The sequence below is a fragment of the Metopolophium dirhodum genome, chromosome 9 (assembly GCF_019925205.1).
Source record: "Metopolophium dirhodum isolate CAU chromosome 9, ASM1992520v1, whole genome shotgun sequence".
In the NCBI taxonomy this organism is placed as follows: Eukaryota; Metazoa; Arthropoda; class Insecta; order Hemiptera; family Aphididae; genus Metopolophium; species Metopolophium dirhodum.
The window spans coordinates 24,104,582-24,126,378 of NC_083568.1; the positions used below are offsets into that span (position 1 = coordinate 24,104,582).

At 32.6% G+C, this 21,797-nt stretch overlaps 1 protein-coding gene across 4 annotated transcripts in view; it reads right to left on the bottom strand.

Annotated features, from left to right (window-relative positions):
* Positions 1 to 661: 661 nt before the first annotated feature.
* The window catches only part of LOC132951649 (calcium-activated potassium channel slowpoke), a 74,431-nt gene continuing 53,295 nt past the window's right edge, over positions 662 to 21,797 (bottom strand). For 3 of the 4 annotated variants that reach the window (XM_061023472.1, XM_061023470.1, XM_061023473.1), the window contains 13 exons: positions 21,088 to 21,138; positions 17,501 to 17,563; positions 16,678 to 16,707; positions 14,125 to 14,251; positions 13,719 to 13,781; positions 12,820 to 12,991; positions 12,484 to 12,708; positions 12,158 to 12,341; positions 10,522 to 10,772; positions 9,774 to 9,886; positions 7,426 to 7,587; positions 4,177 to 4,270; positions 662 to 2,981 (listed from right to left, as the gene is read on the bottom strand). In XM_061023472.1, the coding sequence (XP_060879455.1) occupies positions 2,895 to 2,981; positions 4,177 to 4,270; positions 7,426 to 7,587; positions 9,774 to 9,886; positions 10,522 to 10,772; positions 12,158 to 12,341; positions 12,484 to 12,708; positions 12,820 to 12,991; positions 13,719 to 13,781; positions 14,125 to 14,251; positions 16,678 to 16,707; positions 17,501 to 17,563; positions 21,088 to 21,138 (1,622 nt within the window). In that variant the 3' untranslated portion in view covers positions 662 to 2,894. The other variant, XM_061023471.1, reaches the window with a different exon arrangement.

The following is a 21,797-nucleotide window of genomic DNA, read 5'->3' on the forward strand; positions in this document are numbered from 1 at the left end:
CTAAGTTGGTTTGTAGTAAAACTTTTTTATTTTTCATAATATAGTTGTTTACAGTATACACGTATATAATGTTGTATTCACCATGAACACTTTAATAGATAATAAACTATTTAAAAATTATGAAGATGGCCTATATATTTTCAAAAATATACTCACGTAATTGAAAAAGCATAATATATTTTTATTTTTTTTCAGCAGTCATTTTTTTTTGCATATACAAAAATCAACAAAACAATACTATGCATAGTTTTTAAGTATTTTTATTATTATATAATTTTATTTCAATAGCAATAAACAACAATAATATAACAACAATAATTTCAAACATAACTGATTACAAAAAAAAAAAAAAAAACGATGTCAATTTTTTCAAGCGATATTTTAAATTACTAAAATTCAAAACTTGTCTTTTAAATAAAAAATGTACATAATATTATATTGTAAGGGGATATTTTTTTAACAAAAAGCTCGTCATTATGATTCAAGTATGCAATTTTTTTATAATAATTATTTCAAGAAATAAAACGTCCAATTATTATTAATTTTGTTAAATTTTTTTTGGTTTTTTGTCTATTGCGCGATTAAGGTTTATAAGATTTTAACATGTTTATCCTTAGAAATATTGATTGTCTCAGAAAGCCAATATTATATTTTGTTCGTATTTTTATAGATATAATTTTTTTTTTTTTCGTAATAGTTATTTGTTCATTTTGTATTGCTATTGTTTACACGAAATTGCAATATGTAAAACGCGTCATAACAATAAAAAAAAATATATTTTATAATAACAAGCTCCCCACAAGCCCCCCCAATTCCCCCAATTTTGAATAAATAGAACAGTGATTTTGTAATTTCAACTATAACACTTTAATTTATATACCTATATATACTTTTTTTTTAATGAACTTAATTTTAAGTTCATATAAAAATTGCGTGTAAAAAAACTTTTAGTGCCGTTGTAGTGATTTTTGAAAATATTATTATGGTTTTTAACAAGAATTCATAAACAGCCGCGATTTATGATGGTTATAATTATAATTATAATAATAATAATAATAATAATGATAAAAAATCGTACTAATTTAGTAGATGATAAAAAAAATAATTAAAATTAAGATATAGCTGCTCATGAACGAAATATTTTTTTTCTCAAAAATGATAACTTTCAGACTATTGAAATACAATTATAAATTCGGTAACGCAGTGTATAAAATAATGTTTGAAATCAATAATGTACAGTTATTCAACTTACACGCTAAATTTTTTTTTAACCACTTTACATTTGATATTTACAATTATAAAAAAAAAAACAAATGACAATTTTGTTTTTTATAAATATAAAGAATTTTCTAAAGAACAATGCTGTATATTAGGGTACAGCATATTCCAATATAATTTTTTTTTTATTTTTTCTTTTTTTTTAAATATTTTTTTTTTAATTGGCTCTCCTAAGGTTTTTTTCTCATAATATTTTTTGTATAATACATAGGCGATTATAATTTTAAACTACACTCTTGATAATACTAAAACATTATAGCGTACAACGAGCGTTATACATATTTCTTTTACTTTTGGTGTTCTACATAATACACATTATTATTATAATAACATTTTACGATTACGAGACAATTATATAAACGATAAAGTAGGTAGTTATTTAAGTAAACTATTAAACAACGAGATTTTATACTGTACAGAAAAAGTTACCGACGGGTGTAACGCTAACACGTCGTCCGTTTTCGGTCTAAATCGCAGCGACGAGGCTCGAAAAGTGGGACAGCGCACACGTTGTGGGCAACACGATCGAGTAAAACGGAAAAAATATTGGTGGGAATAAATTGTATACATATCGGGACATGAGGTACGTAAAAAGTGGACGTAAAATTGTTTCTCCAGGCGACGACGGTCATCACGACACTAGAATTCATCGAACCCGCGAATCGAAACGAATGTGTAACCGGACCAGACCGTTAACCTGACCAGGGTAACGAAAATGACGACGACCGCGACGATTGTATCTTCTCCATAGATTGTGTCCTCTCTTTACAAGAAAAATAAATTTTCGAAAACGCGCAAAGCGATTTCTGAACTACTGACCATTCCAACGATACGCGCAGGTAATATTTCGAAACACTCCAAACCCACTCCGAAACACGCACAGACACGCACAGACATTTACAAAAACGCACAGCCACGCACCCATAAGATTACGTGCTTATACCAGATCGTAAAAATTTCACATCGTAGGTTTGACCCTAAGTTATAAAATTTTAACTATCCAGTACACGCACGTACATATTATTATTTGGTGTGTGTGTATGTGTGTATGTGTATGTGCTTGTATGTGTATTTATGTGTGTGTGTGAGTGGGCATAGGTATTTGAATGCGCGAAAGACGTGTATGTGAAATCTTAACACGGCGATTGGGTGGATATGTGTTATAGGATGTGGTTTGGATCGACGATCACGTGCGTACCTAACCGATGTCTGCTGTAGGGGTCAGATGATCAGAACGACTGCATGTAAAACATGTTCTGATGTCGATGAGTCGAAAAGGCTGTGGTAGTCGGCGTGTTGTCGTTAGCGTTGTCGATAAACGGGAGCTTATCGACAACGGAACAAACATCAGCGTTTGCTACAGAAAACGAACACAAGAGACGACACGAAGAAAATCGTCGTAGTGTAGCCACGTTCGGCGGAGGTGGAGGTGCCGGAGGTCGTGAAGGTTGTGGTTGAGGAGGTTGTGGTGGTTGCGGTCGTGGTCGTGGAGGTGTTTGTGGAGGTGGTTGTGGTGATCGTGTTTGTCGTGTGCGATTGCCGCGCAATCGAGCCCGGCCCCATGCGATTTAGATGTACGAATACGGACCGTCTGTGAGAGCGCTACAAAGCAATAGTCAGGAATTGTCGTCTTTGGCACGTCCTCCGTTCCGGCTGGTGGGTTTGTACTCGAGTCCAGGATCGAACTGCATCAGCACGAATACCTGAGACGAATAAACAATAATCATTATTAATAAACGATAAAAAACCGTAAATATATAAAAAAAATCTTGATATTTTACGACGACATCAATGACGTCGCTAAAAATCGAATTCCGAGAGCATCAAATGCCAATGAAAATAATATTAATTTTTTATCGTCACGTAGGTACGAATTTTGATGTTTTTTTTTTCGATTCCACCTGCAGTTAACTGCCAACTGCCGTGCATAATATTACATTACTTCCCATTATTCATTAGTAGTTATACAGGTTGGTACGATTCGATGATAATGATTATAACAATAATATATCCTAATGCGTCTGAGCGCGCCACCGCACCTTATTCGCGGCATAATGATATAACGGCTACCCTCGACATTCAAAACGAATAATCGCTGAACACGCGCCATGCTGCACTTGTGCACGCGGACGCGATGTCGTCTTGGACCGGTGCCAAGTTTCGGGTAAAAGAATACGCTGCGCATCGTTGGAAGCTGTGACCCGGTGCGTACCAGAATAGAACGAGTTCTCGAATCATATTGCCTACGAACGCCGCCGCAGCAGGAGGGATATAAATTTACACGCACCCGCCCGCAACTATTAAATTGTGTGAATCTTAATCGACCGTCAGCGATTGCAGAGACAGAGCGGACCTGTCTGACACAGTCCGTCTGTCCATCGTGGAGAGGTTCGAAAATATAATATGAAACAAATGCGTCGGTTCACGGCGGGGTTTCGATTCGTAGCGGATAACGTGTTCAAGGCACGCGCCGCAATGATAATAAGTATTTTAAATTTTAAATTTTTTTTTGACTACCTACCTACGATTTTATTTTGGAACGACGCTTTATAATAATTCTTGCCAATGTATGCCGACAAAACTTATATATTTTACGACGCGAGTTTCGTCAATGACATAGACTCGAGCGATCGAGAAATTATTATTATTTACCGGGAACATAATATTTTTTTCTCGAAACGATTTCCCACATGAATTTATGATATTATATATTTACAGTTACTAAATAATGTGTGATATAAGTAGAAATAGGACGTTCCGTCGGTTTGTAATAACGGTTGCGCGCTGACTGCTAAGTCGCACCTATGCAGTGTAATTATTGGAATCTTCGTGATTACACACACTAGAAATTAAATAATAAATCGAAAATGACGGTTTTATTAATATGAGAAATGTTACCTGGTCCGTGGGCATCAGCGAGAAATCGTCCGGTGGGTTTGTGATGACGTATCGTTTCGACGACGCGTCGCAAGACGAGCTTCTGTCTCTGAATCTGTAACAACACCGAAGAGATCGGATGAGAATAGCGACGTCCGGTCGCCGACATTAAAACACTCAAAAAAGGGACGACAATCACAAACAGTATAACTTAAGAGTACACCGACACCACAGACATACACACAGACACGCAGTAATGCAAACAGGGAGGAGGAGGGGTGAATTAAAAGGGGTCCGGTCTGAACCGAAAGACGACAATAGGACAATTTAGTATGATATTTTTTGTAATATGCTAGTGATTATTTTATCGAAGAACAATCACTGTTCCGAAAACAGTTAACGATTAAAAAAATATTTTTATTACAAAATGTTAAGTTTTTAAACATTATTAAAAAAATTATATTTTTTATCGTTATCATTGTTTAGTTTTTTTCTTTTTTGAATGAAAACATGCAGCTTTCATTTTTATTCTAAAATAAAATAATTTTTGTCGAACTTTGATTTATATTTTATAAAAATCAAATTTTAGACTAGTAATACTCTTACGATTCTTTTGATTTTTTTAAGTAGTTATTTAAGATGTTGATCAGTGGAGTCAAGTGGTAAAAAGGGTACCACGCAAAATGTTGTTCATCAAAGTTTTAAATACTCATAAAATACTCGCCAAAATTTGATTTTAAAATGACAAAATTCTTTAAATAACTTCGAATTTGTTATTTTGTAATGACTTTAAAATATGTAAAATATTATTTTCAAAAACGTTAAATTTAAAGGTAAAGTTATTTAACTAATAATTTATTGTTCTTCGATAAAATAACCACTCTGTAAAGAACTTAAATTTTTTGTTACACATAAAGTGAAAAAGCATTAAATATACATATATATTCGGCACCAACACCTATTTAAAAAAAGCTGGTTGTTTGTAAAAAAAAAAATTGTGCGTCTTCGAATAATTTCAGACCATTGTCGATTCGGCCCCGACGAACAGATAATATGTTTCGTCTCCTCAACAGCGTAGGTGATCGTGCAATTATGATATCATCAAAACGACAATATTAAAGCAAAAATGATAATAGACTTTTTGTCCACATGCACACGCCCACCACTTCCACGGATGAAATTGCGTCTATACGCTAACGAATACGAACAAGTCGAGTACTCGACAGTTGATCAAAAATCGTGATGATTTCAATCGTAATTTAAAAATCTAAAATCATAGGTCCATTAAATAAATTGTCATCGCGACCACGGTGCCGTAACCATAACTGTATATTGTCCGGGAAAGTTGAGGTACTATTTAGTATGATCCCGAGAAACCAATATCCAATTTTGTTTCTCCAATAAATAAAACGAATGATTTTAAAACGTTGTCATTTATATGTGTGATAATTAGGTTTATCTTTTTCACGTCTTATGACCTATTACTGAAAAATAATGACTGCATAGTATAATATTGAGATAGTACGGTTGTTAAATTACAAAATATGTTTTGGATATTGTGCACTTTGTATTTATATTAATAGTTTTACTATTAAAGTTCATTTATGCGACTCAGTAATTTATAAACTATAGACAATATTATGACCTAAAATCGTATTAGGTACTGAAATTGTTAATATTAATTCAATGTTGAAGTAAGCGACCTTTAATAAGTTTCATCAATCTGTATCAACATATTATTATTAAAATACAAAATATGAACCGAAAAATTGTCTTAAAAAATTATCACACTTTAATCATATTTAATTAATACAAAAAAAAGATCTTTAGTCTGTTAACTAGGCATTGAAATTGTGTTGAATAAATAATTATTATCGATATATTTTAGCTTGGTAATTAGATCGAAATGAACTAATATTGTTCGATATAATATTTTGGTACCATTCTGGAAAGAAGTTTAACGTCTTCTGCACTTTTTCTTGGTCTATTGATTTGATGATAATATTATAATAATAGTTTGACATCTACAAATATTTTATTTATTTTGTGGCTATAATATTTTTGTTTAGTCTTCGTTTTGTTTCAACGTAGTTAATTATAAACTATAACACGGTGCATTGTAATTATTTGAATAACACCTACACGTGTCTTCAACATTATTTTTTATTCGAATAACACATATCCTAGTCTTACAATAAATCATAATTTTATTATTTTACAATAAATATTATTTTAAAACAACATCAAGTCAATTTTTTATTTATTTTTTATCAGGTTTATCATTTTTCGGAATCAAATCATCTCCCGAACAATCTACAATCTCGTAGCTACAGATAACTGCAGATGCGGTCGCGATATCGTTATAAGACGATGGTAGTGGCGTTATGGCATTAATGTTTACCAGTCGCCATGTCACGTGTTCGTGTGCATGTTATAATAAGATGTATGTAATACGATTCGTCTTCTGATCGAGGAAACCAAATAACCATCGTGATATCATACTAAAAGTGGCGACTATGTCAGGTCACCAAATTCGTTTCAAATTTAAAATAAAAGTTTTTAAAATTATTTTTATAGTTGTTCGTAACATTAAGTTATATATTATATTTGTTTTTGTCATTGTTGTGCTAGAAAACCGTCTTAAGTGCAAAATTGGTGAAAATTATATCTTTATTTCGTCGTTTGCCGAAAAAATATTTACACACGTTTTGGAAAAAATCGATTTTAATGAAACTTGCGATTAAATAAATAATATGGAATGTGAACGTTAAATTATAAAATACCATACCTGTGAAATAGGTACATTAAAACTGAACACATTAAATAATTATAAAAATATTTATATCCAATACGTTTTCTTCAACGCGAATCTTTGAATCTTTATAATAATTTTAAACTGAAAATTTTGATACGATCAAATTATTAATAAATAATTTTCAAACTAATTTGTCTGTTTTAAAATATATTTTTTTATTCTATTGTATACCTGCAGCTACTGAACGTTTCTGAAACGTTTTTCCAGCACAGATAACAACTATCGATGGAATCCAAACACTACGTGTCCCATACTCCACCTCACGGCGATTGCAATAATGCAGTAGAAAATTAAATTCGTACGTAGTACGACATAATAATAATGTTATAATATTGTTATGATATCACGATCGTGTGTGTCGGGGACGGATCCGGGACCCCTGTTAATCCGTTTTGCGGTTGTGGCACTTAAAGTTAATAGCAAACTACAAAACATGTATAGTTAGTTGTTCATACCGGTACCTGTATAGACCAATGCACAGCATCCCGTACGACTTGAGGGCAGACACGAACAGGTCGCCGTACTTGCCGGCCTCGCCAAACTGTGCCAGTGGCCCGTCGTACAGCGATATCTGCCCGACCCGGCACCGATCGCGGTTGGCCAAGCTCTCGTCGGTGCTGAAAAACCACGGGCGTTATTAGAACGGTGATGAATGAATATTATCGCGGAGCACCGAGACCACGACGTCGAAATCAACTTATGTAATATTCCATACTTATAACGGATTTGCAGGAGTTTGGATCTTATGGGAACTCACTCTATATATAGGTAAGCGTGTCCTATCGACGGACCTGGATCGGCCACTTACATATCTATGTGATATTTTATTTCACGCTACCATTATCATATTATTTTATGTGTATAAAAGCAACACGCCTTTTCCCTTTCCCATTGCTAAAATGGAGTTTTTTCGAATATTTCGTTTTATAAAATGTAATTTGTAATATGTCAATAATGTCTTTGGAATATTTTACGGGTTAATATTTAATTTCATACTCTATTATAATATCTGCGGGAACGGTTTGAATTGAATTTGTCTTGGGATGTTTAATATATGAATATGACACGGAATACTAGTAATTAGTAAGCTTGTAACAGGAGGGACACGTTTTAAAAGTAATCAGTCGTTTTACGTCAACCATTCAGTCGTCTCATGAGTGAATTTTTTATTTTAATATAATTTGATGTTGTTATATTTTATATTATCTGTTAAAAAATCAAAAAATTAATATTTCTCATTCCGCACAGCTACGTGATCTAGTTTAAGAATCGTAATGATATACTTGTACTTACCATATTTCGGTGTATATTATTATTCATAAAAATATAATTGGGTACATAATTACTATTGCTTTATTTAGGATTTTCTATGATTTTTTTTTACGGGTTTTCAGTAATTTTTCGGATTATTTTTTGTGCTTTTTTAATATTTTATAGAGCTAGAATGTACTCAATACACTAATAATAATATCGTATTCTCACAAACGCTTATCACTAACACTCGATTTTGGTAAAACCATGTCATTAATATTTGAAATTAAATAATAATGACACTATTATATACTTCGGGCATTACATGTGTGTTCTCCAAAAACTAAAAAACATGGTAACTGCCTGCCGACATGCGTTATTTTACCGGCGGTGCGGTACATATAATAATAACCTCTGTCATATTGTAATAGGTCGTTTGCGTGTTTGAACTGCGATACCCACGAACCGTCCCAGGAGTACATTTTAACTCAAAAACTTTACCACGCGCGCTGTTATTATTTATTACACTATAGCGAATGGCCAGGCGCAGGGTTTTGTTAGTTTGATTTGAGATTAAGAAGCTTGTCTAAAATTGAGCCGTAAAAATAAATGGATAACCCGAGCTGAGCGAAAAAGTAGTATCGCCCAGATAACGGGGTACAAAACATGGTTTTGTTTGATTTTTTGTGACGAAAATAATTTATTAAACCCATCATATTTCAATATTTTAAAATAAGCGGCAAGTCCGTTAATTACGTTTTTCAACCGGAAGATAATAAACCATACGTCGCAAAATTAGTAGGCAAGGCGTTAATCCGTAGAAGTTATTTAACCAATTTTACTGACAATCAAGTACCCACATTGAAAGCTGAAATTGTTGCTAACTGAGTTTCTCTGAATAAAAAAAGTAGGTTTAATCGATGATTTAAATATATTATGATATAATTGGGCTAAATATTACACAAATCCGACAGGTAGTTCCAGAGATTACCTCAACCATACGTCTGAATTTTTACGTCTTTATAATAATATATTATATAGGTAGTACTATAAGAAATAATGTAATTATGTTTTTTTTTATTTTGCTACAATTTACCAATATTTCAAGTGAATTTACGGTAGTTTTGATTTTTTATAATGGTAATGCGATGTAGAAAAAATCGTCGATGTATTTTATCATAGGAAAAATATCAAGACTATATGCGTTCGATTTCATGACGGAATCAATAAGAATATTATGACCATCTGAACTCGAACATGTTTGTAGGTATACTACGATTAGATTTTTCGTATGATTTATTTGATGTTTAAAATCATATTATTGATCTCATAATACGTTGACCGGGTGCAGTTACGATTTTTTTGTTTAGCTCGTCAATGATGAAATTACTAAATTACTGTATATTTAAATGGTAGGTACAATATTTTTGTAAATCGAAACGCTTATGATACGTAATCGATGGCTCATCACCCGGGTTGACCATCTGGTCTTTGATTCTCGTATGGATTTTCCACAATTGAATATACTACGTTTACAAAGACTTAAACTAACCTGTAACCACCGCGGAGACCCGCTCCTTCGGCCAAAATTAGTTCGAGTTCGGGCGTCGCACCACCGGTGATCAGCGATCGGATGAGCGTCAACGCGTTTTGATTGAAATACGTCTAAAAACAAAAACAAATTAGTACTTCATACAATATTATATTATTATATTTGCCTTTTTCAAATTATTTTGATGTCACATGCTCATATAACAATCGTTGCTACAAAATCAGACATGGTACGGACAATTCGACTTAATCGTGAAATTGTACAAACACATTTTAAATATTTATACAGATTCTCAAACCAAGTTTATGGTTTATAAATAATGTAATTATTTTTATTTATATCATTATTATTATTATGTTCCTAGTGCCCAACTAAAATTTTATTTCATTTTAAAAAAAAATTGTATCTTTTTTTATCTAGATAAAAAAGTATTTATCTTTATCTTTATATAGATAAATATGAGTTAAGTTATCTTTTATATCTATCTAGATACATTTGAGTTGCATTATCTTTATTTATACATTTTATGGAGTGAGCAGAGAAGGTGAGTGAGAGGTCCTCATCCGGAATCATAATATATTATTTCATTTGGACCACGAAGATGGATATTTATTTTCTAATATAACTTCATCGTTTGATGAAGTTATTTTATATTGTTATTAATAATCAACAAATTATTAATTATTATTTCACTATTATTATACTATGTTATTATGTGTACTATAATATAATATACTATGTCACTTACCGTTGACATGAGCGAGTCCAAGACGCTGACGGCGAAGGCCGTACCACACGCAAACGGCTGGGTGAGGTACAGCTCAGTGTCAGGGTCATCGTCGTCGTCTTGGTCAAGAAACTGCACGTTACTATCGTTGACCAGTTCGGTAATCATGGGAACGTTGGCGCCGTACACCGACCCTCGTCTTTGCAACACAATTGGCCCGCCGGCGCAGTTCAGACCGTCCGGATCGAACTGTTTGGTCACCGCGGTCTCGTCTGCACAAAGTTTCAAAACCAAATCAAATGTTAATGTGTCGTTTTTTATAACACGCGTATAATATAATATTACTATACATTTCATAATTTATGTGTTCAAGGGATATTTTCAAAAATGTATTTCAGAAAAAAAAATTATAAATTGTTCAAAAATATTTAAATACCTACAATATTTAATATAATATAGTATAGGCTTCACATACATAATATTATGTACCCATATGTCATCATACGTATTATTTGATATAGGTATAGTTAAAATTCATCACAAAGCTTTATAGAAGTTCTACATCGAAAATTAACAGGTTTTGTTTTATTTAATAATGATATATTATTTTAAATTCCGTGAGATTTAAAATTCCTCATAATCGAACAAAATGTATGAAATGCAATATAATGGTGACGACATTATTTGACGAATTAAATTCGTTGTTATCACAAACTTGGCCGATATTCTACTAAAAGAATATCCCATAACCAACTCTGATGCAATCTATTAATTTTGATTTTCTTTTATCTTAACAAGAAAGTAAAAATGCGTGGTTGATTTATATTTGTGTAACGAAGAACGACCGTAGTTATATACGATACACAAGAGAAAAGCATACATAGTCAATCGGGATTAATTTGTAAGTGAATTTATTCATGTTCTTTGATATAAAGTCTTAACCTTGAAATTTTACAGAAATGTACGTCAATTAATGTAAGTTAAGAATAGTGTAAATACACGAACAATTATGTAGAATCACGTCGGTTCAAATTGTTATTCGATCCAATCGACATCCCATACATTTTCCAATTAATTTTGTTCGTACGGTAGAAAACTTAAAGTGATGTTACATACAGTTTTCAATTAAACTCGTTCGGCTGGGCTCTATAACTTTATAAAATCGTATTTTATGTTGATCGAGATAAAGTGATGTAGACACAGTCACAGAACTAATTTATGTGGAGAATGCGTACTTGTCTCTAAAACAAATTAGAGTGGATATTCAAACATTTAATTGGAAATCACTTAAAACGAATCCAAATGAACACAACTTTTAGCGATTAAAACTTTGTGAATTTAAATCTAAAATTATAAAATAAAGATTTGATGAAAATTAAAAACTGTTATAGTTTTATTATTTAACCTTTTTAAAGCTCTTCAAAAAGGTTAGAATTGTATGTGAACAACCGATGAGATTTACATTTTAAAAAAATGTTTGCATTTGTTTGAATGTATTTTATAGTAATAGTATACAATAGACACTATAAAGACGGCAACGATAGCATAAAATAATAAATGGCATTTTTTTATGTGAAAAAAATACAGTGTCAGCTGTATTCACTTTTAAACGAATATTTAATGAACGCTTTTATTTTATTATTTTTTTTTTTTTTACCTTGCGTGAGCACTCCAATGGTGTCGTCGAAAGTCATCGCTTTGATGTTCAGCGACGCTAAAATGGCCTCTTTGTCGGCCAACGTGGGGTCGTCATTGCTAGGAACTTTTGCCGACAATATCACACACATATCGCACAGATTTACGTTCACCGCTCGCAAGTCAGCTCGACTCAGTGGTGATCCCTGAAAAAGTTTTTTAAAAAAAAACAATAAATAAAAACTGTCTCATGAGTTACACACTTCCATCGGGCGATATAGTTGATCATGAGATTGTAATTTATATGAAGAAAAAAAATAGTAATAATCTACGGGACGAGAAACGTACGTTGAGCACCGAAATCTTCGGTAAATTCTGTAACATCTTCCACTCTCGGCGGATATAATCCACGGCGCCGACGATCACCACGTGCTTGAGCTCGTGGTAATGGAAATTTGACGCCCGCAGAGGCATAACTAAATTCCTTAGACCAATCAACGGCGAGTCCGGATCGGCGAACAGGCACACCACGACGTGGCCGTTCAATACGGTCATTGCGGCTTGGTTCCTGTCCTGGAAAAAAATTTAAATTTTCGACATTACAACGCACACGTTCGTATGCGGGATAGCTGTGGCTACGACACCCCATTTTCAAACAGCGTACGATTTTACAACATAACTTACCAGGATGCATTCTTCGAGGCTTTTCGCCGAACTCCAATGGAACATGCCGGTGGAGTCGTACTTCATTTCAGTCTTTTCGAAATCAAAGTCTTTCGCCTGGTCGTCGGCGATACCGATTTGAATACCGTTACTATTTATGTTTGTGCCGGCCGATCCTCCTCTGGTCGTCGGTCTTTGATCACACATGGAAATAATTGAAGATTTTTCGATTAATTTAGCCTCAAGCACAAGACACAATGAGCAAGTTTAACAGTAATAATGTCAACATAAAATTTTAATCGATAAGATAATATTGCTGCTACAAAAAAAAAATAATAATAAAAATAATAATGAAATTAATAAAATAATATATAATTTGTATTATATATTTCTTTTTTAATAAAATAAATTACAATCGACGAAATAAACACATTGTGTTGAAAAAATATAATGGATTTAACTAATGTCTAAGGTATGGGTGTAACTATGTTTTTAATTTTTCAAAATTATGAAACAATTTTTTCCAATTATATCAAAATCAAACCCACGTCAATAATTTTATCAAAATTATTCTTTTGCATTAATTAAAAAAAAAATGTCTATGAAGTTTAATCGTGTAAAAATCAATTGACAGTCTTAAAAGGCGAAATTAAGTATCATTTTTGAAAAATAATTCAAATAAACTAAGTGTCAAATATTCAAATTTGTAAGACCCGTTTGCCATGAAGAAGACAATAAATCTAATTAAAATATATTTAAAAAAAAAAATTATCGAGCTACAAACGTAAAATATATCTATAAATTAATCAAATTAATAGTATAAAGCAAACAACAAAGGATTGAAAAAATAACAACATAATATAGAAACAAGCAGGACAAGAGTGGTGGAATAGTATAATAATATTAAGTAGAAAGCGTACAATAATTTTTTAACTTCGTATGCGAGTTGATATCCGGCGTAGCTTCCTTCTTCTTGTTGAGCTCTGCAATATATTCAAGACGACCACGGTCAAACATTTAATTTACACCGAACAAAAAAAGGAGAGAAATATGGAAAACAATCAATAAATAAAAAATAATAATAATAACAAACCACATGACGTGGTTATATTATATGTGTATGATAAAGTATGTGTTAGAGCTCGGATTCGTGTGAGGAATTAATGCAATAGAATTTGTTAAGAATTCGTTAGTGTGAAAACGAAAATTAAAAAGAATAAAAACAAAAAAACAAAAACAAAAAAAGGCCGAATACATCGTTCGTACATTATTGTGATATTAATTCACGTTGTATTGGTTTTTTTTTTAAAAGGCCATGTATCTCACCGGTTGTAGTTTTGGTTGGGCGACCCTTTGTCCGCCGGACGGTTGATTGGCTTCACTTTGTTCACCTGTTTCGCCGCCGACATTATCGAATTAGGCATTGCTGTTGGCGTATTTTTGTTGCCCAACACTGCAAATATAAAGTGAACATAACGTCGTGGAACTCGTGAACGGTTTTATATTTTATTCTCTCTATTTTTGGCGGTTCTCGCTTCTCTTTTGAAACATTTCTTTCTTACCACCTATACCACGCCGTCCTAAATCCCCCTCAAAACTTTTATCCACGGTCCTTAGCTAGATTTTCTCTCTCCACCAAATTCGTATTAACGATGTGCCAAACAAAGACCGTTGGTAAACGTCGAAACAATTCTCTCTCTCGGCCATTGTGCGCCGTTCCCCGGCTAAAACTGTCCGAACTAGAGCCGGTAATTTATCTCTACCCTTAATCTTCTCCGCCGGTTTATCCCATCCCTCGTAATCCTACCACACCACCGCATCCACTAACTACAGCATACGGTCTTACTCGCCAACGGTTCATCTCAAAATACCGTCACCCTATCCCCACGATACAATATCTCATTACGAAGTTCGGATTTCACTTTTTTTCACAATCTCACGCCACCACTGACGCCAGCACATTTTTTGAACCACGCCTTAATATTTGAATATTATATATTATGCACCGTACACCACGGGTTGTTTGCTGTATTAGTATAGTGCTGTTTTCAGCCGAGCAAACTGTGTAATACGCTTTGCCGGGTCCTTTAAAAGTACGCTAAACTACAAACATCTACCATATTAGTAACGGTCAGTAAACTCTTCCGCTTAATGTAGCAAATAATTGTGGGTGGAGGAGAGGGGCCTTATAAGTAATCGATAACACATATCGAGAACATAACAAATTTTTGGCTCCCATCCGGGAAATCTACCGAGGATATAAAATGCTAGGATGACGACGGTATTATTGTTATTAATGAGTTATACAGCCGGTACAGCATATGTTGTTATAATTGCATTTTAATATCCTATACAGTCGATGTGAAACAATGTTAGACGAATTATATTATGGTACGAATCGAATAGCGCAGGTAGCTGTTTTAGAAACAATGTAGTTTAGAATAACGAAACAGCGATTAAACAGTAGTAGCGTTGAAAACATACAGTTCGTGTGGTAACACGTGAGTAAAAATCAAACACCTACTTGTGCAGCTTTTCTCAACGTCGTTCGTATACTCGACGATGGCTTATAACGGACACGAAATGTATCATAAAGTATGTGTAAGTAAAAAAAGTATAACAATAATTATTACGTTTTAACCACGTCGGTCTGCAGCTGTCGTCTAGATTAAATGAGGTAGGCGTGTATATTATCGTACCTATACGAAAAACTAGTGGCTTAGACGTATCAAAACTAACGTCCAGCTTGAATTTTCGCGTAGAATTTTTTCACGTAGAAGTTTTACAACGATAACTTGACATAAAATAGGTAATGAGTAAAAATAATGAGAAGGTAGAATAGAACACCAGCGTAAGAGAGTGAAAGTGAAGGAGTAGATATCGAACGCACGCAAAAGTCAGTTGCAGAAAGGTTTGCAAACGATATCGTCGTCCTGCAGTTTAAAAACCTCCCCGGGTTTGATCAGCTCGACATCGGACTATTTTAAACGAAACGGTCGATGATCACATTATCGCATTTCGATCCTCTTATAATTTTACATGACCGTCATCTCCAGTGGTCGAAGTGGGGTTAAGACAGTAAATTAGGTCATCCATCCACTTATTTTAGAGTCGTTTTCCACCCTTCTATTGATTTCATTTGAATTATGTATCCCTCTTAGATTTTGAAAATGCAGTCGTTTACATAATAGACGGGACTATAATAAACAATGTTGCCTAATATTTTTGTTTTATTAATTAATGATAAGACTTGACACCGAAATTCAGTTGACCGAAATATCCGAAATGTCGCTAATGCTATAGTCTCAGAATGATGATATTATGTACACCAATATAATAAAATGTGATCACTAATCACCGATAACGGTTTTACTGGAGCTTAATATATGAATTCGCAAACGAACTGGATTAGTAATCCCCACTCCTCCCCTTTCCATCACCTTCTAGTTATAATATTCTGATCCACTTCGACCACTGGACGTCTCGTAATGTAATACGACTACATTCATAATAATATAATCATAGGTATCATGATGCAAAACTGCAAACGAACATAATATTCTATTAAACGCGCGCCGGCAATGACCCGCTTAGATGATTTTTGTTGTATCGCGTATTTGGGTATAACGTCCATCGTGTATTTGCTCGTGCGTTTCATTTCAACGATAATTTAATGCGATCTCAAAATGTCGTCGTGTGCATTGGCCCTACCACGCGCTGCGGGTGATCTTTGGTTCGCATTAATGTTATAACTAATAAAATGGTTCATAAACTTTACGATGACGGGCGTTTACTTTTAAACGCACGGCAAAGTGCATTGTGCAAAAGCTTTTGGTTAGGTTATATTATTGTAATTTACAGTGTTCTATGGTGACTTACGTGTTATTTCCTTTTCCTTCCCGACGTCACCTGAGAAAAGGTTGAACAAAAAAAAAATAAAAAGACTATTAAAAAGCGTTAGTATAGAGAGTAAGAATTTTAAGTAGACGTCAAATACACAAAATAAAAACACTTCAAAAAACCAAAACCAAAAATACAAACAAATTTCACGAAAGCGATATTAACAAAACCCAATAATAATAATAATAATAATATAATTATAATATAATATAATTAAGGCCAGCGCACATCAAGCAATCGTAAATATTATGGCTTCGAAAAACAACGTTCTCAAGAGCAATTAAAATTGTAAATAATAAGTATAAAATAGCGAGTGTATAATATTTCGCCATATATTATTATGATGCATAATATTGCACACAACATAATAAACGTATAAATCAATATAGTATAATCTACAAATAAATTAAATAAAATATACAAAAGAAAATAAATTAAAAACAATGTTTAAACAAACGGGAATGTATACATCTTACATTTCACACGGATAGATTGAGATGTAAATATATATGTTTATGGAATCGAATAGATTTAAGTTTTAATCGTGAAAATTGGCAGAAAATCGTATTGTTGTGTCGCATAATGAGAGTTTGTATAGTATATAACATGTGCTTATTTATTTAATTTTTTTTCTTGTGAACAAAAACACGTGTAAGGATGTATATATTGTATATATATTATAATATGAAACAAAGATGGAGGGATGAAGGAACCATCAAGAGTGCCACGTCGAAGACACAATGCACTTAAGACAATATAAAGGCAAAAGCAACAGCAGTTTGTTTTGTTTTTATTGTTGTACCTCTGATATTATGTACTCTCTTTGGAAGAGTTGGTGGAGTTTCCGTGGGGGGAGGATGATCGTCTGAAAGAACATACATTCCAAAATTCACTAACCGACATAATTGATTTTATTTAAAAAAAAATAAAAATAAAATGTATGGATGTTATATTCAAGTATTATAGCTGCATCATTTATTCCCAACAAACACACGCGGACAAATTATTAATCATAGTTTATTTCCATACGTAATTTACACAAAAACCACATAATTTGATCGATGATAAAATTATAAATTACGAACTGATTTTGGATTCGTTATCGAATATTTTGTTTCTTTTTTTATCTGTTGTAGGTATGCATTTATCTTGCTTAAAAACGTAACGTGACGTTTTCAAAGGAGTGAAAAATAAAATATTTAATTATATCAACGAATACTCTTAACTATAATGCAGTAAAATTATATTATTTGTTTAATGTACCTATTTCAAGTATAGTTTAAATGTATAATGAAGTTTATACTAATTTAGTGATTAGTGAACGAAAATTCCAACGGGGAAAATACTCAAAGCTTTGTGTTCATATTATTATGGTTGTACCTCGTCACTATTACTTAATTAGTACTTAATTCACTTTTATCGATTTGAAATATAAAGTTGTCAATATATTTGTTTGAAGATTAAACCCAACTTGAATAAATTGAATTTGTATTACCGTGCAACGAGAACAATATTGAGTTAAGTTTAAAATACGGTGAGCTCGTTATATCCATCGATTTATACAGTTTTACATGTATACTGTACATCTTATTTGCGTATTTTATAACACAGAAAATAATAATATAATGAAATCATCTAATCGCGATTTGTTATTTTGCTATTAATCAATAAGCAATTAATGAACCCAACATTTTCAAAACAAGCTATACGGAATAGTAACGACGACGCACCACAACACAAATATATTACAATTTAGCAGTTCACAAAAAAATTACGATCATCGGTGGATAAACTCGAAAAAAAATTCTGCAGATACAATCATAATACGAAAGCGTACCTATAGTTTTTCACAGTTATCGCCTGATTCACGAAAACACCTTCGATAAAGAATCATAATAATATAATTATTATTAATATCTATTTGCCGGCGCGTTGTCATATCGAGGTCAAGCCAACGCGCGTTCAGTTCTACCCACACCTAAATCTATGGTGTTTTTCCTTTGGTTTTCAATATATTATATATTATTACTAACTTACTTCAAACCATCCAAATATGTTCAAACAAATAATAATAATAAACCAATACCTAGTAATGACAAAACGGAAAAATAAACAGTACTCGAAAAAGACCATGCAACTCTATAATGCGAGGTTAATATCACAATGATATTATGCGTGCATCTTCAGCAGCAAACACGCAAAACCCACGAAACGGTCGCCATAGTTTTATATTATATTTTTATCGTTGTCGAATAATAATAACGATAGTAATAATAGTTATGATAATATCGTATGGTAATTTGTGGTCAAAAAAAAAAAAAAAAGGGTGTGATAATAATCAATCTCCGGATGTAAAAGTTCACCTGCAGAAATCGCGCATTCGTATAATATAACAGGTACCTATATTATGTACTACTACAACTGCACACATCACAATAATATGGACGAGGGCCAAAAACTTTGCCACCGCCGCCGCCGGGGTCTGCGTCCGCATTGTCTGATACACACACACACACACACACACACACACACACACACAAGAAACGGCCTCGACAACTCTGTATTTTATACAGTGTATTTTAACCGCAGCGCGATTTCGATGATGTTTCGACGGCATCCGAAAGTGCCAATAAACGTCGTCGCCGTCGTCGTGTGTGCGTGTGTGCACCTCCACTGCTGCAGAAACGGTGTTGTTCGGAGGAAACCAAAACGTACGCGGATCGGCTCCTCTCGCGTTTCATTCGCGGTTCGGCCGACTAAATATAGGCGTTTAATGTGACATTGGATGCGCGGTTCGCCCACTATAATAATATTATTATGGTGCACCCGTTCCACCGCTAAAGCGTATATTCCGTATATATATTATTATTATATTGTTGTATCGGGCAAACAACCATATATAGGTGCGCTAAATTATTATCACGATACCTATTATAGGTACCGCTATAGCGATGGAAAAAAACCGGCGAGTCTCGATAACTCGAAAACATCGATTAATCGAAACGGTTTTCTCGCCCCTTGCGGAGTGTTCGGGTTATCTACAGTAATTAAAAAAATACACAAGTTGAATGTATCCTTCCCCCCACTCCCCCGAGATTTGAGACATCGAGACCCGACTGTAGTTTCATCGTTTGTTGTTCGCGCGTCGATCGATTGTATTTCTCGGCGACGGCTGACCTGCGGCAGTGTTGTTATAATATAGTATAATAATATACTACGAACGCGGATATGATAACCGTCGGTTATTGTCCCAGTCAAGAGTATCCGTTGGTATCTTATAGTAGGAAAACAAGGATGAAAACAAAGTCAAAGAAGATAACGTCGTGCTTTCACACGTCGTTGCGTACTTTTATAAGACACGTTGAATTTAATACAATTTTCTGAGAACAAATTGTCCGAAAAACACATTATATAATACAATAAATATTAGCGAGAAAGTTGAGTTTGAAAAAATAAAAATAAAAATAAAAAATAAATATAAAACTAACAGATACGAATTATCTATACCGGTCGACCAATAATATAATATAAAAACCAATATTAATCATATTTTATTATAACTTTGAAAATGGTTTTCATTACGTAGGTACCCAAATATTACAAAGCATGCTAACCTAATCGACCTAACTAATATACCTACGGAATAATAGTAATAAACAATGAGCCCAATATGAAAACATGCAACAGCCATCCCAAAACTAACTACGATAGTTGAGTCCAAAAATAAAACTAAAAGAAAAATGATGAATAATTTATCATTTCCGTAAATGATACTTAACTACTCGTGTGAGTATAAAATATGTCAGCCTGATTGCTTATAATAATAACTATATATGTCCTAAGCATTATGTAATGTTTTTTTTTATTGAACAGACATCATAAGTACAACAAAAAAAAAAAAAATTGCTCATTACAATGTATAAAACAATATATTGTGATCGTTATGTTATTATTATTATTTTTTTTTTTTGTTAATACAAATAATACCTACGATAGGTTGTGTTGTATGAAGGTTAACTTGGTATTATTGGTTATTTCAGGTAGAAAGCGTAAAAAGGGAAAAAACAAAAACCACACAAAAGTAAAACGTTCAACAGCACAGAAAATACGAAAGAAAAATAAACCCACTGCCGATTAAAAATCAAGAGGAAAATACATTTTTATAAAATAGATATTATAGATAGATATATAATACATATATCCATATATTGTATACATCAGATACACACATAAATAAATATATATATACCTATATATGTATATATCAAATATATATATATATAAATAAACAATATTTGTTAACTATAGAAAACCAGCTAAAAAATTAATCAAAAAGGCATCAATTCGTAGACAAACAAGAAATTTGATTTAAGGAGAATTTGAACGTACTTGCCCGTCCGACCATTTGTATAGCGCGAACGCCTTTCCGGAATGTCGCCACTGTGTTAAAATTAGAAAAAAAAACAAACAAAAATTGAAAACGTGAAAATTATGGTGTTTTATTGTCATTTATACGCTACTGAAAAACGTTTTATTAGTTTCAGTCCAAATACACACAAAACAATCTCACATTTTTAGTCGTGTTTATATAAAACCGGAAAACCTAGTTTGGTAAATGAATACCTAATTAATTTCTATAATTTTAGTTAAATCGCTAATAATTTAAAAACAAAAAAAAGGAATTAATATTCCAATATTAGAATTAATTGTAATAGACATTCGTACAAGGTACACATACTCACGAACAAGGACCGGAGGTTGATCACAATATTGACTTAATCGATACGTCTTAAAATTTCAAAACATTTATTTTAAACACTCAAATTTATTAGTATTTATAAAAAAATTAAATCTATTATTTAGGAAAAGTTTTCAACTAAAAATCAGATTAATCTTACAATTTTATTACTAATTACCGGTTTGTATAAACAATACAAATATACGATTTTGCTTGTATTATTCACTTTAACAGAATATAATTAGTGATTCAAGTTGCATTATTACGATTTATACAGTTAATTTAGGTATGTTTGGATAAATATAATTTAAATACGTGAACTACAATAGTTAGGTAGGTACTACTTTTTAATAGAAATCTT